The sequence below is a fragment of the Thermobia domestica genome, chromosome 14 (genome assembly GCF_964235325.1).
Source record: "Thermobia domestica chromosome 14, izTheDome1.hap1.1, whole genome shotgun sequence".
Classification (NCBI taxonomy): Eukaryota; Metazoa; Arthropoda; class Insecta; order Zygentoma; family Lepismatidae; genus Thermobia; species Thermobia domestica.
In genome coordinates this window covers 72,850,111-72,867,591 of record NC_137467.1, presented here as the reverse complement: position 1 = coordinate 72,867,591, position 17,481 = coordinate 72,850,111, and the positions used below count along the sequence as shown (strand labels likewise).

Here is a 17,481-nt window from a genome sequence, read left to right as displayed (position 1 = left end):
GGTCAATCAATTTATTTACACTCCGTCACCCTATTTTCTGTTTGTTTCTTAGGAAATCATAGTTGCTATTCACAATTGGAAATTATTTCATTTTTGGTGATTTTTATAGCGAGTAAAATATTTTTTGCTGTAATAAAATCTATATATTTATTTAAGTTAATAATAAATGGTAGATATAATTTTAATAGCGTTTCTTATTAATGTAATGAGAAACCATGACATCCCACACCCTTTAATAGTTTTCTTTCTCAGTGCTTTTTTTTATTTAATTTATTTATTCTTTTTTATATTTTTCTTGTGAAAACCTTCAAATATACATCTTTCTATTAGTGACGGAAATCGGCCCAAAACTTTATTATCTTCAATATTATGATTTTTTTTCTTTTTTAAAATTATTTAGAAAGTCCAGAGATGCTACATTTTCTTCCTTGGAATCTCTGATGTATTGTTTGATCCTTGTATCAATGTTTGTTTTTGTCATACCAATGTCATTTAGTTCTAAAAACCCCACTCACTAATGTCTGATAATGACTTATCTACCTTTCGGGTTCCTGTCTGGAGACATGAACTGCACTATGTGGCAAAGCCGCAAATAAAAACGATAGAATAGATATACTAATCTATCAAATAGTTGCATCGATTCTTTCCAGATGGCAGCCAAAGTCGATATAGATTGATACTAGCTAGCATTCCTTATTAGTGTAACAATCGATTTAACTGTTTGATGTATTTCTAGTGATGCTAATAGTACCAAGTTAATCTGCGACGTTGCCACATTGTGAAATTTTGATTCCGCACAGCGGCTGGAGGCGGCCCCGGAGGGCAAACCATCATAACATTTTCGCTTTATTTTGGCCTGTAGAATAGCGCTCTGTGGTCCGTGAGCACCATTTTTATAACACCAGATATATTATAATTCCTACAATGTATGAAGTAGTCCCTGTGCTTTCTGATAGTTACTAGTAAATCTCCAATAAAGAAGTTGAAGCAGAAGCTCGAAAATATTAGGCTGAATTTTTAAAATCAATAAACGACTTCTTGGTAAGTTTCAATACGAATTCTTGTTCTTTGGGAAATATTACATTAACTTACAAAATAAACATTACAAACGTAAATAAACATAAATAGTTACTTATAGAACCTATGGGGGCACATATCCATAATAAAAGTGTCTCACTTTACCTCTGTGTTTATTACTTTAATTTAATATTTCCTCCCTCTCTCAGAAACATTCAATTAAAATAATAAACATGGATGCACCAGGTGAGTCACTTTTCCTTCATTTAAGAAAATATGTTAACGAAATACCTGCATAACATAAGACAATGGGTCTGCGCGGTTGCCAAGACTGCTGAATAGTGAATTTCTCGGACAGCCATAGGACCATTTTTGCGAGACAAAGAAGCGATGACCATAAGGGCTAAACAACCATTGTAACTTCGTAGGAACCTGGTTACCACTCTTCATGCATACATCTCGGGCCAAACTCAGGTAAAACCTATTAAAATAAAATATGTTTAAATTTATTTATATATTTGAAAACGGTGTAAAGCATGTATAAGTTATCAGTTCTATCCTTAAACTAAGAAGCTATGTTCATAGTATCTACGTATGTATTTATTATTTTGTTACAATATGTCGAATTAAATATCACATTTCCTTCCTCTAATATATAAATAGTTATAGGAAATCCAGTCATTACTATCAAAGAAAAAATATATTGGCTTAGTTGATGAAAATTAGTTTAGGAAATTGCACTCTAGAATACCATGAATAAATGTAGAATATGTAATTCAATATTATTACGCAAAATGACTATAATTTCCGGAAAAAAAATACAATATCTACTCTTATGTTTGGATCAAAAGATCTAATATATCTCAGGCAAAAAATTTTCTTGTAGGCCTCATATCCGGAGAAAACCCAAACTATCACTTAACTCAGATGATGTGCTTATTCCGTATAAACTCGATTTAGGAACCGTTCAAAAATTTTGCATCAAAATGCATCAAAAGATTCAATATATTTCAATCAAAAAGATTCTTATACGTCTTATATGTGGAGAACTACATATAGCACATCATACTGAGTTAAGTGATAATTTGGATTTGGCTACATATAGTGTAGCCAAATCCAAACTATCACTTAACTCAGTATGATGTGCTTATTCCTTAAAAAATATGAAAACTCGATGTAGGGGGCGTTCAAAAATTTTGTGGCCCCTCATCTAAAAACTAATTATTGGCCAAGATCGGAATCTTTTGATGCTTTTTTTTTTTTTTTTTTTAGCATTCCTAAAATTCTTGGCCAAGATCGCAATCTTTTGAGATTCTTTTGGATCGTTCCTAAAATTCTTGTTTTTCAATTATTACTAACGGCTGGATGTTAGGAACTAAAAATATGGAGCGAGAGAGAGAGAGAGAAAGGAAGCCCTTAAAATTTAAAATATAGGCAGCAAATCTAACTTGAAATAATGAAAAGAAACCTTTTACACTTGAAATGAAACCGTACGAAGTTCAAATACTTGTTCAGTGTCTTTAACTTATTTAAGTCCGTATTAGGCCTAATAACTCACTCGTCCTTAACTTAAAACTAACTCAGTTCCTTTCTTACAATAAATGAATAAATAACACAAATCAAACACCTTAGAACCGGTGGAAATCTTTATTGGAGCAAAAGCTCTAAGTAATGTAGTAACGAAATCCTCGATTTTGAAGAAAATGCAAATTGGTGATATTTGGTATTTAAACAATAACTGGCATTATACAGTGAAATAGGGAAAACAAAGTTTGCTGGAATTGATGCAAAAATTCCTTAAATGACCTTCAGTGCGTTCATTTTTGTCTTACATATGACATTAACAAACAGCTATTTTGCTTAACATCTAGTATTTAGTTATTACTTAGCAGGATTTCGTGCTTGATGTTAAACTGAAATAGTACTTTGTACAATTGCTGATTTTGTAACAAGTTCAGTAAATAATAATAATAATAATAATAATAAAAATAAAATTATTTCTACTAACCTGTTAAAAATTTGCCAGAAGGATAATGTGCTTTCTTTAATCCTCAATGCTACGCCCATGTAAATATCGGCTAAGAATTCAGGTGACAAAGATTCTCCAGATGCTTCTGCCATGTTCACAGCACTCAGTGCTAACATTACTCCACTACAATATCCTTCGTCGTTTCCTCTCACTAGATAAAGCTGGTGAAGCTTATGATACACAATTGCTAATTCCTTAGCTGAATTGTAACTCTCTCTTCGTGTGTTGCTAGAATAAATAAATTTATATATGTAAGAAAATGAAAGAAAATATAACTTTAGTTTAACATCTTAAATGTTGTGTCCTGTAGGCTACACAACAATAAGGAACATAAAAAACTATAATTTTTTCTTTAAACTTTTTCGCTCTAATTAATAAATGTGAAAACAGTCTAATCTGAGGTAGATGTTCAACCACTCAGATCACATGGACTGTAAAATTCCTGTTGCGCTCGGACAACCTAGTGTCTATACTACGTAAAGCATCTAAATATTATATTGTATACATATATTATAAAATTGAAAGTGACTATTTTTGTCTCTTAATCTCTTGAATCACCCAACCAATCTCGATCAAATTTTCAGCATAGATGACGTTCGGGCCTCGCATAATTTTTATCATTTAACTTTGACGGTACAACGTAGAGGATGGGCAGGGGGGAGATATATGTAAAAAATAAAAATGAAAGTGACTGTCTTTGTGGCTTCGTCACTCTTGAACCACCCGACCGATCTCAATCAATTTTCAACATAGATGAGGTTCGTGCCTGGGATGGTATTTATCTATTTGCTTTGACGATAGAACTTCGGGGAGTGGGAGGGAGGAGTTAAAAATTAAATAAAACTCAATAACTCTTGAACCAAACGATCAATTTCGATCAAATTTTTAACGTAGATAGGTTCGGGCTGAGATTTTTTTTTTTTTTTTTGTCTTATCCCTTTGACGGTAGAACTTAGGGAAGGGGGAGATACATAAAAATAAATAAAACTTACTAACTCTTGAACCACCGGACCGATCTCGATCAAATTTTCAACCTAAATGAAGTTCGAACCTGAAATGGTTTTTGTCGTATCACTTTAACGGTGTAACTTAAGGGAGGGGGAAGAGACATTTAAAAATAATCGAAAATCACCGATATTAGTATCGAATCTATAGTTCTTGGGGTCGCTGAAATGAACAATGATACTTCCGATGCTGTTTAAATTCAAATTCAGCCCCGCACCTCGGGAGAAGGGGAGGAGGAAATATATAAAAAATGATAGAAACTGGCCGATATTAGTGTCGAATCTATAGACTTTCAGGTCGCTGAGATGAACAGTGGCACTTCTGATGCCGTTCAAATCCAAATTCAGCCCCGCAACTTGGGGAGAGGGAAGGAGATTTGTATATAAACGATTGAAATTACCAATGAATATCAGTGTCGAATTCATAGTTTCGGGGTCGCTGAGATGAACACTGACATTTCCGATGCCGTGTCCCGCAACATGGGAAGAGGAGGATATATAAAAATGATCGAAAATGACCATATCAAGAGCGCTTTAGTAATAGTAAAAAGTGACTGACTAACAGTTTTTTTTTTTTTTTTTTTTTTTTTTTTTTTTTTCAGCGAAGAAGGTAATAGATGCTAGTATTACCTACGCTCTCTACACAGCGCATCATTCACATATGAGCATGAATCTCTTTGTCATTTCTCACAACATCTGTACATGTCCCTTTATAGACACAAGTGAAAGACGTCTTGATGAAACTCAGCAACGGGTAATATAAAGAGAAGATTTTTTCGATTATTTTTTCAATATTTCGCACCGTTTGCAAGATTTGAGCCTACTTTCGATTGGAGTTTCTAATTCATGTATGATCAGTGTTTTCTTTCTTCTTGCATGCAGTATGTAGTAAGCAAATACATTACATACAATTAATTATGTCAGTGATATATGGTGTTTATTGGGCAAAACACTCCAAACAATAAACATTCATCTTAGACTCGAGAAACGGTTACCCACTGTTTTTCATTATCATTTTGTCATGAAACACGCCTGAGAGATATAATATCCCATATACAAATGTGTTGTGTTCGAATGTATAACTCGTACGATATGATGCTTTACTTTTTTAAAATTTTAACATTTCTAGTATATCCCTTAAAAAATGTAAAAGAAATAATGGCCTTTTTTAAAAAAAAAAATATTCAATTACAACTGAATAATCTACACAAAATTTGCAATCGATCAGTGAAAACGGCATCTTTCTCGAGTCTATGGTTCTCGAGAACTCACTATTGAAAGGGTGGCCACAAACATATAAACTTTTCTAGAATTTTAATATATAGAAAATAACTGGTTATTCCCTTCATCTACAATACATGAAAAAAAAAAAAAAAAAAAAAACATAGTTAGCAAAAGACTATTGTATGACTTCACACACAACATTTATTAACATCGATCAGCTTCAGATTTTAGGTTACTATTTGCATTAGGAACTTTTTTTTCCAATGTTGTCTGATATGTAATCCATCCCTTTGTATGAAAAATTATGCTTTTTTTTTTTTTTTTTCATTGAAGTTATTGTAGTTTTTACGCTGATTTTGTCTACACATAGCGGAACATATGAACATCATGTAGTCTAGTTCTCTGAAAGGCGAAATAGTGTGATGTGGAAGGACTTGCTATGTAAATGATAATTTTGGATGGTGGTCAGTGCACCGCACAACTGCGCCGGATTCAATTCTCAGCGTGGTTAGGAGTCACGGTACAATCACTGGAATGATTTTGCCATCACAAGCTTAACATTTCTTGGGGTGCTCCCATTTTCACATTTCGAATTCTACCGATCATATCATCAAGCTGTGAATTTATATTTATTCATCATTTACTTCAATTCCTTACTACGTAACTAGCTGAAATATCCTATTTTCGTACGGTAAGAATAAGGGTCATGGAATATATATTTAAAAAGTATGTTTGAACGTTCCCTTCTATTTAGAATGTTTTTCAATTAAAGTACATTGATAAAACCTCAGCTCTCATCAAGTGTCAACTATGTTCAAACAGTGGAGCCATTTTTCCTTTCTGATGGGATACACAGTTATATCTGAACTCCCTATTTGCCTTAGAATGTACATTTCAATTAAAGAGAAAAGATATAAACGTTGTTTAACCAAAGTACTAACGCTGTTCCAAAATGCACTTCAAACGACTCAGTTGTTTTCTCGTGATGATGAAACACACAGGTATATGACCGCCCCTCTCCTTGCTCCCCTTTCGGATGTGTATTTCAATGACCGAAATGATAATGTGGAGAACCACATATAATGTAGCCAAACTCAAACTACACTTAACTCAGTATAACGTGCTTATTCCGTTATATATATATATATATATATATATATATATATATATATATATATATATATATATAAAACTCGATTTAGGGTCCGTTCAAAAATTCTGTGGCCCTTGATCCAATTTTGAATCAAAAGATCCATTAGATTTCAATTAAACAGTTTCTTGTAGGCCTTATACCTGGAGAGCTACATATACTGTAGCCAAACCCAAATTATCGCTTAACTCAATATGATGTGCTTATTCCTTAAAAAAAATCGAATATTCGATTTAGGTATCATTCAAAAACTTTGTGGCCTCTGATTCAGAAACTAAGATCGCAATCTTTTGATCCATTTTCTTGATCATTCCTCAAATTCTTGTTTTTAAAGTGTATTTATATACCGAATTCCATTTCCGTAACTTGACGTGAGACTGATACTCTATTTTTTAGCAAAAAAATTTGAACCCTCTTTTCCCTTAGGAGATGCACTTTAATCAAAGTTGACATGATGGAAACGCAGTTCGATGCAGGTACTATGTGCCAAAACTCATTTTACATGATTAAAAATTGTGGATTTGTATATGGGACGAATGAACAAACATTATATAAGACTGAGGACTCAGATTCCATTTGTAAGAATTGCAATATATCCGGTTACAGATATAAAGAACTGCTAAACAGCATTATGTTTTACCTGTCAACAAAGAATCCACCAGTATATTTCGACAACCATCTTCCAATCCATAGCCGATGTAACACCTGACGAGTACCCTGCCACGTTGTTGCAGTAAGTAATTCAAACTTAGAAGCTGGTAAAGGTCTTCCGTACGCCTGTAAGCATTTTCTCAAATCTTGTTTGGCTGCTGCATGATCACCCTGGAAGAAAGAATTCACTCAGTAATCAGTAGCATATTTGTCATATAATAGTCAATATAATGAGCACAAGGTGAGACACGAGTACTAAACCGTTTTATATTTATATGCATCCGTTTGCAATCAAGTGGTTAATGTGCATGTGGTCCTAGGTTCGATCCCGGGTGAGGAGTACTTGCCAAGAATAGTCCAATGCCAATAGTACAAGTAGTGCTTTGCATTCACTTGAAGCAATAGGGCCACTCCACTATAGCCTTTGTTGCGGAAAAAGAAAGTAAAACTCTGTTTAATAAAGACATACATACATAGTACGGCAATTAGTTAACGACACTGACCCTGTAAAAAAATGAATGAATAACAAATAGAACCAACTTATCGTCTTTGAGGGATAGTCGGGGCTCGGGTTAGAAATTACACTACACAAAGGTATGTCGCTCACTAATTTCAATGATGCTTATGCTTGTTCAGACACACACTCGATAGAGACGGATTTGCTATTCTCAATGAGGCTCGTGTTAGCACTATCTCGTACTCCCACTCACTATCCTAATTGGGACTGGCGCTACCTCGGACTCGGGCTCAGGCTTTGGCTCGCTATATACTTACAGGGGTCGCTCTCAATTATTTGCTTGAGAGCGATTCAGTTCGAAATCTAAGCTCACGAGTTTGGTCATTCCAGGTCCACACACAACTTTGCGCGATCCAGTCATGATAAGAGTGGGATTCCTAGTTCGACCACAGTTAGCGCCTTTCAGTGGTTTTAAATTTGGAGGAAGAAAGAACATACATTTACATACATACATAAGGGTATAGGTTTGGTGAGTATGCAGAGTGCGGTAACACAAACTTTTTTATGGACCAAAAAATTCACGAACAATCACTGCGTACTGTAATGGAATAGCGATGCACCCTTTCCAGTTTTGTTCCCTGTTAAGAAATGGAACGCACTTGTACAAGTAGCAGTCGTACACTTATCAGTTGACTTATAATGCTTGAGGTTACAAGTTCCCACGATTGCTTCTCAAAACAAAATCCTAAATTATTGATAAATATCTTTCACTAGAAAAATCTCACAAAATAACGCCAAATCATTCAATTAAGAATAATGAAATTCTTATATTAATATTAATGAACCTGAGATATCAGAATAGTTGTACTACTATAATCATAACTGAAAGCCACATGGGAACACTTGATAAACAACTTTCTATTTTTGCAGGACAATTTTTCAGTTTTCAACAATGATTTCATTACAAAAACTCTTTTTATCGGTCAATTACTACATCTTTAAAATGTTGGCAGTCGTAAACTATATCATTTAATCAGTTTTCCTGCATGGCTTTCATTTTCTAAATAAGAATGCACTAAATTTTGAGTACATTTAAACCAGAATAATACCTTTATAAGATCGAAGTCCGCTTGTCTTCGGTGAACCCAAAATGCTACTGATGCTTTTGACTTTGGCGATAAAATAGGATCTCCATAGACAAAAATTTTTACCAGGCAAGCCATCAACACTAAGATGTTAAACAGCCACAAAAACAACGACGAACCAGCCCACTGCCAAATGTTGGACTCGCCACCTACAGAAGATATCAGGAATTATAATAAGTTACAGACAAAAGAACTTCGTACTTAAAGATAGTTTTCACTCGACTGATAGAGCATATGGAATATACTATCCAAGTCTTTTTTAAGTACTCAGTTGTATTTCTAGGAGCAGCAAAAAAACTGATATTCCGGATATGTGCACGAGTATCCTTTTACGAGAAAAAAGAGGCTTAATAAAAAAAGGTATGAATAAGGTTCTTCACATGTTTGTACTACTAATATCAGTGGAACATTTAAAATTTCTATAGTGGATATTTCAAAGTAACATCTGTATGCTATTAAATAAAATAATAACAATCTCCAAATCTTTTCTTATAGACCAGAAATTTGAGTGTGCAATTTATGACGTCATTATTCTTGGGCACCCAAAGAGGGTATAGAAAACAATTATTAGTTCATATAATATCGTTTTGTAGACACTAACTGGCTCGAGGGAGCTCATATGTCAAATTTCGATGACATACGGTTAGTAGGTACGAAAATATGTTTCTGAACTAAAACCGTAAATTTTTGTAGAAAAAATATGATTTTCGAGAAGAGGAAAAGAGACGGAAGGGTATGTTTCCCTATATAAATAAATAGCCTGTAAACCCTATGTAAAGATGAGCTGCATAATAAGCACTTGAGGAACCTCATTCCAATCAAAGTTCATTTTAGAATGATTACTAAAATGGTATACTTAAATAAAATTTCAGCCTGCTCTAACTACATGGCCTATAGAACCCTCAGATTCAATGTTGCTTTCACAAAAGCTCTCCACTGACTTCTGTTCTTAGCCAACTGGATCCAGTTTCTACTTTGTATTACTATTTCTGCGAAATCCATTTTAATATTGTCCCCATCTGTACCTAGGTCTTTCTATTGGTCTTTTTCCGATTGGGTTTCCATTTAATAATCTACAAGCGTTCCTACTTTCTTCCATTCTAATTACATGGCCTGCCCATCTAACTCGCGTAGACTTGATGACTTTAACAATGTTTAGTAAACGGTACAAATTATGCAGTTCCTCGTTATAAAGTTATCGCCATTCCCCATTTTCATCCGTTTTGGGTCCCAATATTCACCTTAGAATTTATTTTCAAATACTTTCAGTCTGCGTTCATCCCTCAAAGTAAGCGACTATGTTCCGCAACCGTACAGTACAACAGGCATAATTATCATTTTATATATGAGGCGTATAGTTTCTAAATCCGCCATCTCCAATTTTCAAAAAAAAAAAAAAAAAAAAAAAAAAAAAAAAAAAAAAAAAAAAAAAAAAGATAAGTAGATTTACTGGTATTCCTTTCCATGCCCGACACGATGAGAGAGATTTTTATCATTTGGTAGTTATAATGAATGTCCAGAAAACAGGAAAATCTTTCTAAAAAGAAAATTTTATCTCACATAATCTCTTGAGTTATCAGTTTTTCCTGTTTTTCTCGAAACATTTTATGAAGATGGCGGATTTAGAAACTATACGCCTCATATTTTAAGCTTCAAATTCTTCAACGGAATTTGCGAAGAAAAAGGATTTTAGACTGAATAATAACATGAATTTCCTGCTTTCAATCGACATTTAATTTCTTCGTGGATATGGTTTTGGTTTGTTATATGCATCCTACATATTTCAAAGTACCCACTTTGTCGAAAGTGTTATCTGATATTTTAACGTATTAATAATTTGCAGTATTACGTCACGTCGAACTCTCATATGTTTAGTTTTCTCTGTATTTACTTCTAAGCTCATGTCCCTGTAGATGTTTAATTTCTTTCTATTGTTCTCATGTCATCCCAATATCAGATCTATATCATCAGCATATGCCAAAACCTGGTTAGTGTCATTCAACTGTAGATCCTGGTTATCTTTGATTTTCCTTATAGTGTATTCTCTAGAACAAAATTGAATAGTAATAGAGGCAACGCATCTTCTTTCAGGCCATTTTCAAAGTGAAAGCTCATGGACAAGTATTTTCCTACTCGAATTTTACTTTAGGATTCATTTAAACACATCTTAATTAATCTAATGAGCATTTTCGATATTCCAAATTCGGTAAGAAAGTTTTACAATGTCTCTTCCTAACAGGGTCGCAATAAATAGTTGATGTACACGAGTATTATATTCCGTTTTTCCGACCACTTGACGAATGGTAAACATCTGGTCGGTAGATTTAGCTTTTTCTCCATTAAATAAAATCTTCATACACTTTACTCAAAATGTAAAGATATAATCTTCAATCTTTTAAAAATAACCATGCAAGATATAAGCTACAGTAACTAGGGAACGAATATGAACAGTCTATGGAAACGAATATTACCTTCTACATTCAAAATTGTTCGACCTTCATGCGTAGTTGAAAAGTAATCCTTTCCTATGTCGGAATATTTATTGAATATTCTTCCAAATGGGTCAAAGACTACGACAGTCAACATAAACATACACAAAGCCATCCGTGAGTGATCCAACATGCCTCGAGTGATAGCAGTATAAGATTCTTCGTCTTCTTCCTTGATCTGTGAAAACAAGGTTCAAAGCAATTAGGAGATATATTTAGATAAATATTTGTCAAAGCTCAGTAATGTACAAACTACTTACGTTGGTCATTGTTGGTTACCGATATTGAGAAATGCCAAACAAGAAACATATATTAAATATTTTGAAGGTTACCTAGCATTTATTCTGTCATCTAGAAATTGGATATTTATAGTTGTCAACTCAATAAACAACCTAGTTTTTCTCCAAATTACGGATGGCTGACTTTGTTTCTAGACAATTCATATAATTGTCAGATCAGCCAATTCATGTAAACTAGCTGTACGTAACTTTTGTAAAAATAAATTTAAAAAATAATGATAAATAAATAAATAAATAAAAATGGATATCCAATTCTTAAATGGCAAAAGAAATACTACGTAAACTTCGAATTATACTAACACTTCAGAAGGGGAAGAGTTATTGAGCTGGAACTTAGGAATGATGCATTACGTCAATTAAGATAATACTGAGATTTTATTATTACTATTATTATTTCTTAATAGAGATGAACTCCATGAGATGTCTTGAAATTTCAATGTGAGCTCACTGGTAAACAACAAGTATCATCAGCAAGTATACATTACTCTTTATGAAAACAGTAACACCAAGAAATAATGGCGGGAATGCATCCAGCAGAGCTCTCAGGAATGGGTGTCACTATGAAAACAGACGAATGCGCCTGAACTGGGCTTCATTATTAACCTATAAGAAGGCAGCTTCTATTACCGCCAAAAGAGAACAATACACAAAGGCATTCCAGACTACACGCTATTGTGATGAGTGCAATCTGCGAGTATGGATTGTTGAATGTCTTAGAACGGGCGACAGACAAGTGAGATGGTGTTGAACGTCATTGGATAAAATAAGCGAGCTCGTCTGTCACGCATTGAGAGCAACATCACCAGTAACCGCTCAATGAAGAAATGCTCCAAGGCTTTATGGTGAAATGTAGAAAGTAGAAGAAACTGGAGAACCTCAACAATCCCCCCCCCCCACACGTGGTTTGTTCATCACAAAGCCCACTTGGGGCGAACTGAGATTGAACCAGAACCAGATATGAGTGCTCTACCACTGACCAACGCGGCCCAATAAGAAAGTTCTAGAGGATCAAGACATAACCTCCCTTCAGACAACTACGTACACCGTATTTCAGTACAACAATGCCCGCTCACATATATACCGGAATGTTCAAATCTTTTTTTAAGGAACAACGGATAGTGCTACTTCTCTGGATCGCACGTTTTCTAACCTGTAACCCATCAAACAATGTCATGAATAAATAAATTGTAAAAGTTACCTATCAGCTTCTAAAACAGCACTAACAACAATGAATAGTACTGAAATATGACACATCACTGCGAAGACCACTCAGAATAAAAGATATGCAACACTTACCTGTGCTGAAAACGAGTCTGGTGACGGTGGAAGAGAAGAATTGTCATCAGAATGTGGTGGAGACAGTGACGGTGAAGACACATCTGATTGAGGTGGAGTCATTTCTTCGACATACTGCGTCATAGGCTCTGTGGATGCATGAACGTCTGGTTTGATCAACAAATCCTTGATAGTTTGTTTCTGGGCAGCCATTTTAAGCGCCATATTCTCTTGCTTTAACTTTGCGTTTGCGTTCTGCAGAAATCTGATGTAGTCAATAGCCTTACGTAATATAGCAGATTTGTTCAACTGTAATAAGAAGTAGAGCAAGTTAAGACATATTTATTAAATTAGCATGCCAATTTCTGCAAGCAGAACATGATTTAGTAAGTAATCTCTGCCTTATTGAACAACATTGTTTTCTTTTAAATGCTATCCTAATACCATATACTATTCCTCTGTAGTATGTTTCTCTTGCTATTAAAATATTTTCCTGATAGTGCACCTTAAACTACTGGATAATATGTGGTCATTGTACTAAATCCCAATGCCATATTTACAAGCTTCCTTGCCCAAACTTTGCTACTCCTTAATTAAACTTTACTTTCTGATTGCTTTCAACGTTGAGTCAATATCAAAAAATTATGTGCCTCAACGAAAATCGAACCCGGAACAATACGCACCGACTCCAAGAGAAAATTTTCGGTATCATCTGTTCTTACTTTAAATCCTTTTAAACTCTGCATTTTGTTTGCAAATAATGTTTTGGTATTTTGGTACTATTACACCTGCAATGTTTATGTTTAATTTGAACAAAGATATAACCAAAAGTATTATGACTTTCATTCTAGTAATTACAATATTTATGAGAAATTTATTATGGGAAAAAATGTAATTTTCAAATCAAACTGTACGATGGTTGCTGACTCATTAAACTTTACATGGAAATCCACAACCTAGGTCGGATTTGACGTCAATCAAATCTATGATGTGCGAGCTACAACCCTCCAAGGGATGGTACAGTTGGGGAAGGAACTCATGTTCTTGAATTGTGCTGCCATCTGTCAGATCACTCATCCACATTGTAGTTGATTCCATAAGACCCACAAAGTAATGTCACAATTTTGGTCGGTCATATGCATCAACTGGGGAATTATTACCAAATTTATCGGGCGTTCTTTAAATAAATAAATAACTACGCAGTGAAACTGGATTAACATTTATTTTTATTTTTTTTATTCAAGACAAACAAACGTGGAAGTGGTAAGAAAAGACAAGTGAATGGAAAAATGGTGTTCCTACCTTTGCATCAACGCCTACAATGATGTTTTTCAATTCAACAATCTTGTCATTGATGCTAGTCCTGTATCTTCTCTCAATTGCGTTGTGAGCACTTCTTTTTCCCTCCTTCACTTTAGGTTCTTTTCCTGGCTGAGCAATAGCTGTGATACGATTGATCGGAAGCTTGTCCGCATCCAATACAAGCGGTATTCCTGCAAAAGTACATCGAAACAATTTATCAAATACAATGAATAGCCTCGCATTTTTAAGTATAACAATTCATATCCTGTACGTTTACTTAACACAAGAAACGTGTGTAAATACAATATCGAAGATTGTTTCGTTCCATGGGAGTTAAAACTCCACCAACGATTAAAATTGGACTGAAATACCTTCGACCGTTCGTCCAGTTTTGTTTGGCACAGCCATATTATTTCGCAATTCTTACACCAAGTGGCAGAGCGTCAAGTTGCATGGTGGCTGCACTACAGATTAAGTATTCTGCGTCCTACAATTTCATGTTAGTCGGTCTGCAGTTGGTATTTAATGCGAATTTCGTAAAGAACTACCATTAAAGAAAACTCCACTCGCAAGTGGTATCAATAATTCACAACAACAGGATGAATTTGCAAGGGAAAATCGTCTGTTAAGAATTGCCTTAATAAGAGACTTGGATGTCAAATACTGTCAAACACTGTTGGATTAGGCGTTTTGCTCACGATGATCAACAACTCTTACGTTGACCACTAAGATCACTGGTCCCATAGATCTTTACTGTAGGAAAGGACATCTCAGGAAATATATTGTGTACAAACCATCTTTGCCCCATGACGTCCGTGAACCCCAAGAGCGCATTACTGCTTCAGTGCAAACTGTTGATGAAAATTTGATAAAATAGGTCTGGGAAAATTAGATTGCCGAATTGATGTAATGTAACAAAGCATTGAACAGTCAGACGTTACTGTATTTTTACAACTAAAACTTGGACAGTTATAGGGGAGCGCGGTGGCTCAGCGGTAGAGCGTTCACATCTGGTGCTTGGGGTCCCTGGTTCGATCCCAGCTCATGCCGTGTGGACTTTGTGGTGGACAAACACCGTGCTCCTGGGTTTTCTCGGGGTTCTCCCGTTTCTTCTCACTTTCTTCATTCCACCATTTCATTCATCTCTCATCATCACCGTCTCCTTTAGCCTAACCGGCATAACCGCGGGACGTAAAACTTAAAAGATTTCATTTCATTGCACAGTTATAGTATTTATGTACAAAATTTTATGTAATTTGCACAATTAATTATAATAAAAATAAAAGTTATAGAGAGTAGAAATAGCTCAAATCATTTTGAAGTTGAATAAAACGTAAGAAAAATTGTGTGAAGCCGAGACCCTTTATTAGTTAGGAATGGTTACCAAAATCATACCAGGAATATAACGATCCGTTTAGGATTTCCATCATACACACATGTATCTGCGTTAACGTGTAAAGACCGCTCCAATTGGTGTATTCATTATATATATATATATATATATATATATATATAAAGTGACTTGCCATTTTACTTTTTTTTACTAAGGTAAATCATGCTTATGAAGGGAGAAAAATATTATTTATATGAGACACAAACCTCTACTTGAGATTTGAATTAGCGATGAACTCTGCATATATATCACCGAATTCTAGCACGCAAACATCATGAGGTTACAATGAAGCACTTGCTGACAATAAACAAGGTGCGCACACATTTTTAATGGACGATACAAGTGGAACAATAAAAGAACATATTTTTCTTTACCTGTTGCCAATATGGTGCCATTCGCAGTGTTCACTAGAGTGTGAAGTGAAGTAGCTGGAGCAGGAGCACCACTAGTGGTGACTGTCGCTGCGGTCACTGGGGAACTAGTATACATCACCGTTGGGTTAATCTGTTGCTCGGATTTTAGCAACTGTGCAGGAACAAGAACCTACAGATAAAACAAAGTTATTATCACCAACAACCAGTACTTAAAATACTCAAGATATAATCACGAATGGGTAACAAAACTACGTTTTGAACAATTGAAGAGCAGAGACTATCAAATACGAATTAATCTTTTTATATGTCATTTCTTCGTTCATTTGCGCTTTTCACAATCAACCTTCCCATGAGTTTTAACCACTTCCACTACATTCTATCTACTTTCAGCCTGATACACTATCAGCTGGCCTTGCATTCCAATATGGCACCTGCCTCGACCCTTCACATACTTTTTCGCTGTTACTTGTCTCCATACATGATGATGTTCCCGGTGGGGGGCACTCGGTAGAAAAAGTGTAAAACGCTTTTTCATTCCAGCCACCCTGAATGAGGTTTTCCTCATTCACACCAGGCAAATGCCGGGTGGTACCTAACTTATAGGTCCCAGGCCGCTTCCTTCCTTTCCCCAATCCTTTCTTCCTTCCATTTCCCCGGATAGTGTGCTCACCGAGGGACGTCATCCCTCAAAACGTGACGGGCTAAATGGCCATAGATGCCGAAATGCCAGAAATTTAAATCCTAAACCCATACATGATTAAACATTTTAGCGAAAGTGTTTATGGTTTTAGCTTATGTTTTAACTTTTTATTTATCTTTTTTTTTTTTTTTTGGGGGGGGGGGGCATGTACTTAGTTTTCTATTTCAGCAACAGAATTTCTTTGTTCCAAGTTCCATCTCCAGGTAGAAAACAATTTCTTTCCAGTTCTTTTCCCTATCTAATGAAGCATTTAGCGAAAGACATTTCCCCGCACAGTGTCAGAGAAAACTACCGAAGAGGAAAAAACTTCCAAATTTACTCTTGAACTATTTAAAGCCTATATATAAAATCATTTAAAAAAAAAAAGGTTTTGTCTGATCTTGATATAACTCTCCCACGAAAACTCGAATACTTCTATAGACAAATACACACACTTTAACGAGTTCATATACAGGGTAATACATAAATGTGTCACAATATTTTGAGAACAGACTCCACACATCAAAATATGAAGAAGTTTATGTGGACTTCTGCCCAAAAGTCGATAGTTTCAGAGTTATAAGGTGCCAAAAACGTGAAATAAATGAACTTTTAAAGTTCATAGCTCCACTACTACGGGACCTATCGTAGTCGGGTCAAGACATCAAACATCCATATTTAGAAATGCTCCAGTACTTGCACACTAATGTTTAGAGAAGTAGATGAAGAGTGATCGAGTACTCCCAAACAGCCTTTCTAAAAATGATTGTGGAAGTACCAGAGGTTCTGAAAGATGGATATTTGGATAATTCACATACCAGTTCCTGAGTGATGTCTTAACCCGACTACGATAGGTCCCATAGTAGTGGAGCTATAAATTTTTAAAGTTCACTTATTTCACGTTTTCGGCACCGTATAACTCCAAAATTATCCACTTTTGAGCACAGATCCATATAAATTTTAATTCTTATTTTGATGTGAGGAATCTGTGCC

The 17,481-nt window shown here is 35.0% G+C and overlaps 1 protein-coding gene across 1 annotated transcript in view; it reads right to left on the bottom strand.

Moving 5' to 3' along the window:
- Positions 1 to 17,481, bottom strand: part of SREBP (Sterol regulatory element binding protein) — a 46,560-nt gene that overhangs the window by 21,868 nt on the left and 7,211 nt on the right. The window contains exons 3-10 of the mRNA XM_081738045.1: positions 15,810 to 15,978; positions 14,043 to 14,233; positions 12,762 to 13,049; positions 11,149 to 11,344; positions 8,642 to 8,826; positions 7,065 to 7,246; positions 3,026 to 3,274; positions 1,309 to 1,498 (exon numbers count right to left, since the gene is read on the bottom strand). Coding sequence (XP_081594171.1) covers positions 1,309 to 1,498; positions 3,026 to 3,274; positions 7,065 to 7,246; positions 8,642 to 8,826; positions 11,149 to 11,344; positions 12,762 to 13,049; positions 14,043 to 14,233; positions 15,810 to 15,978 — 1,650 coding nt within the window. The remainder of the gene's footprint in view (positions 1 to 1,308; positions 1,499 to 3,025; positions 3,275 to 7,064; positions 7,247 to 8,641; positions 8,827 to 11,148; positions 11,345 to 12,761; positions 13,050 to 14,042; positions 14,234 to 15,809; positions 15,979 to 17,481) is intronic.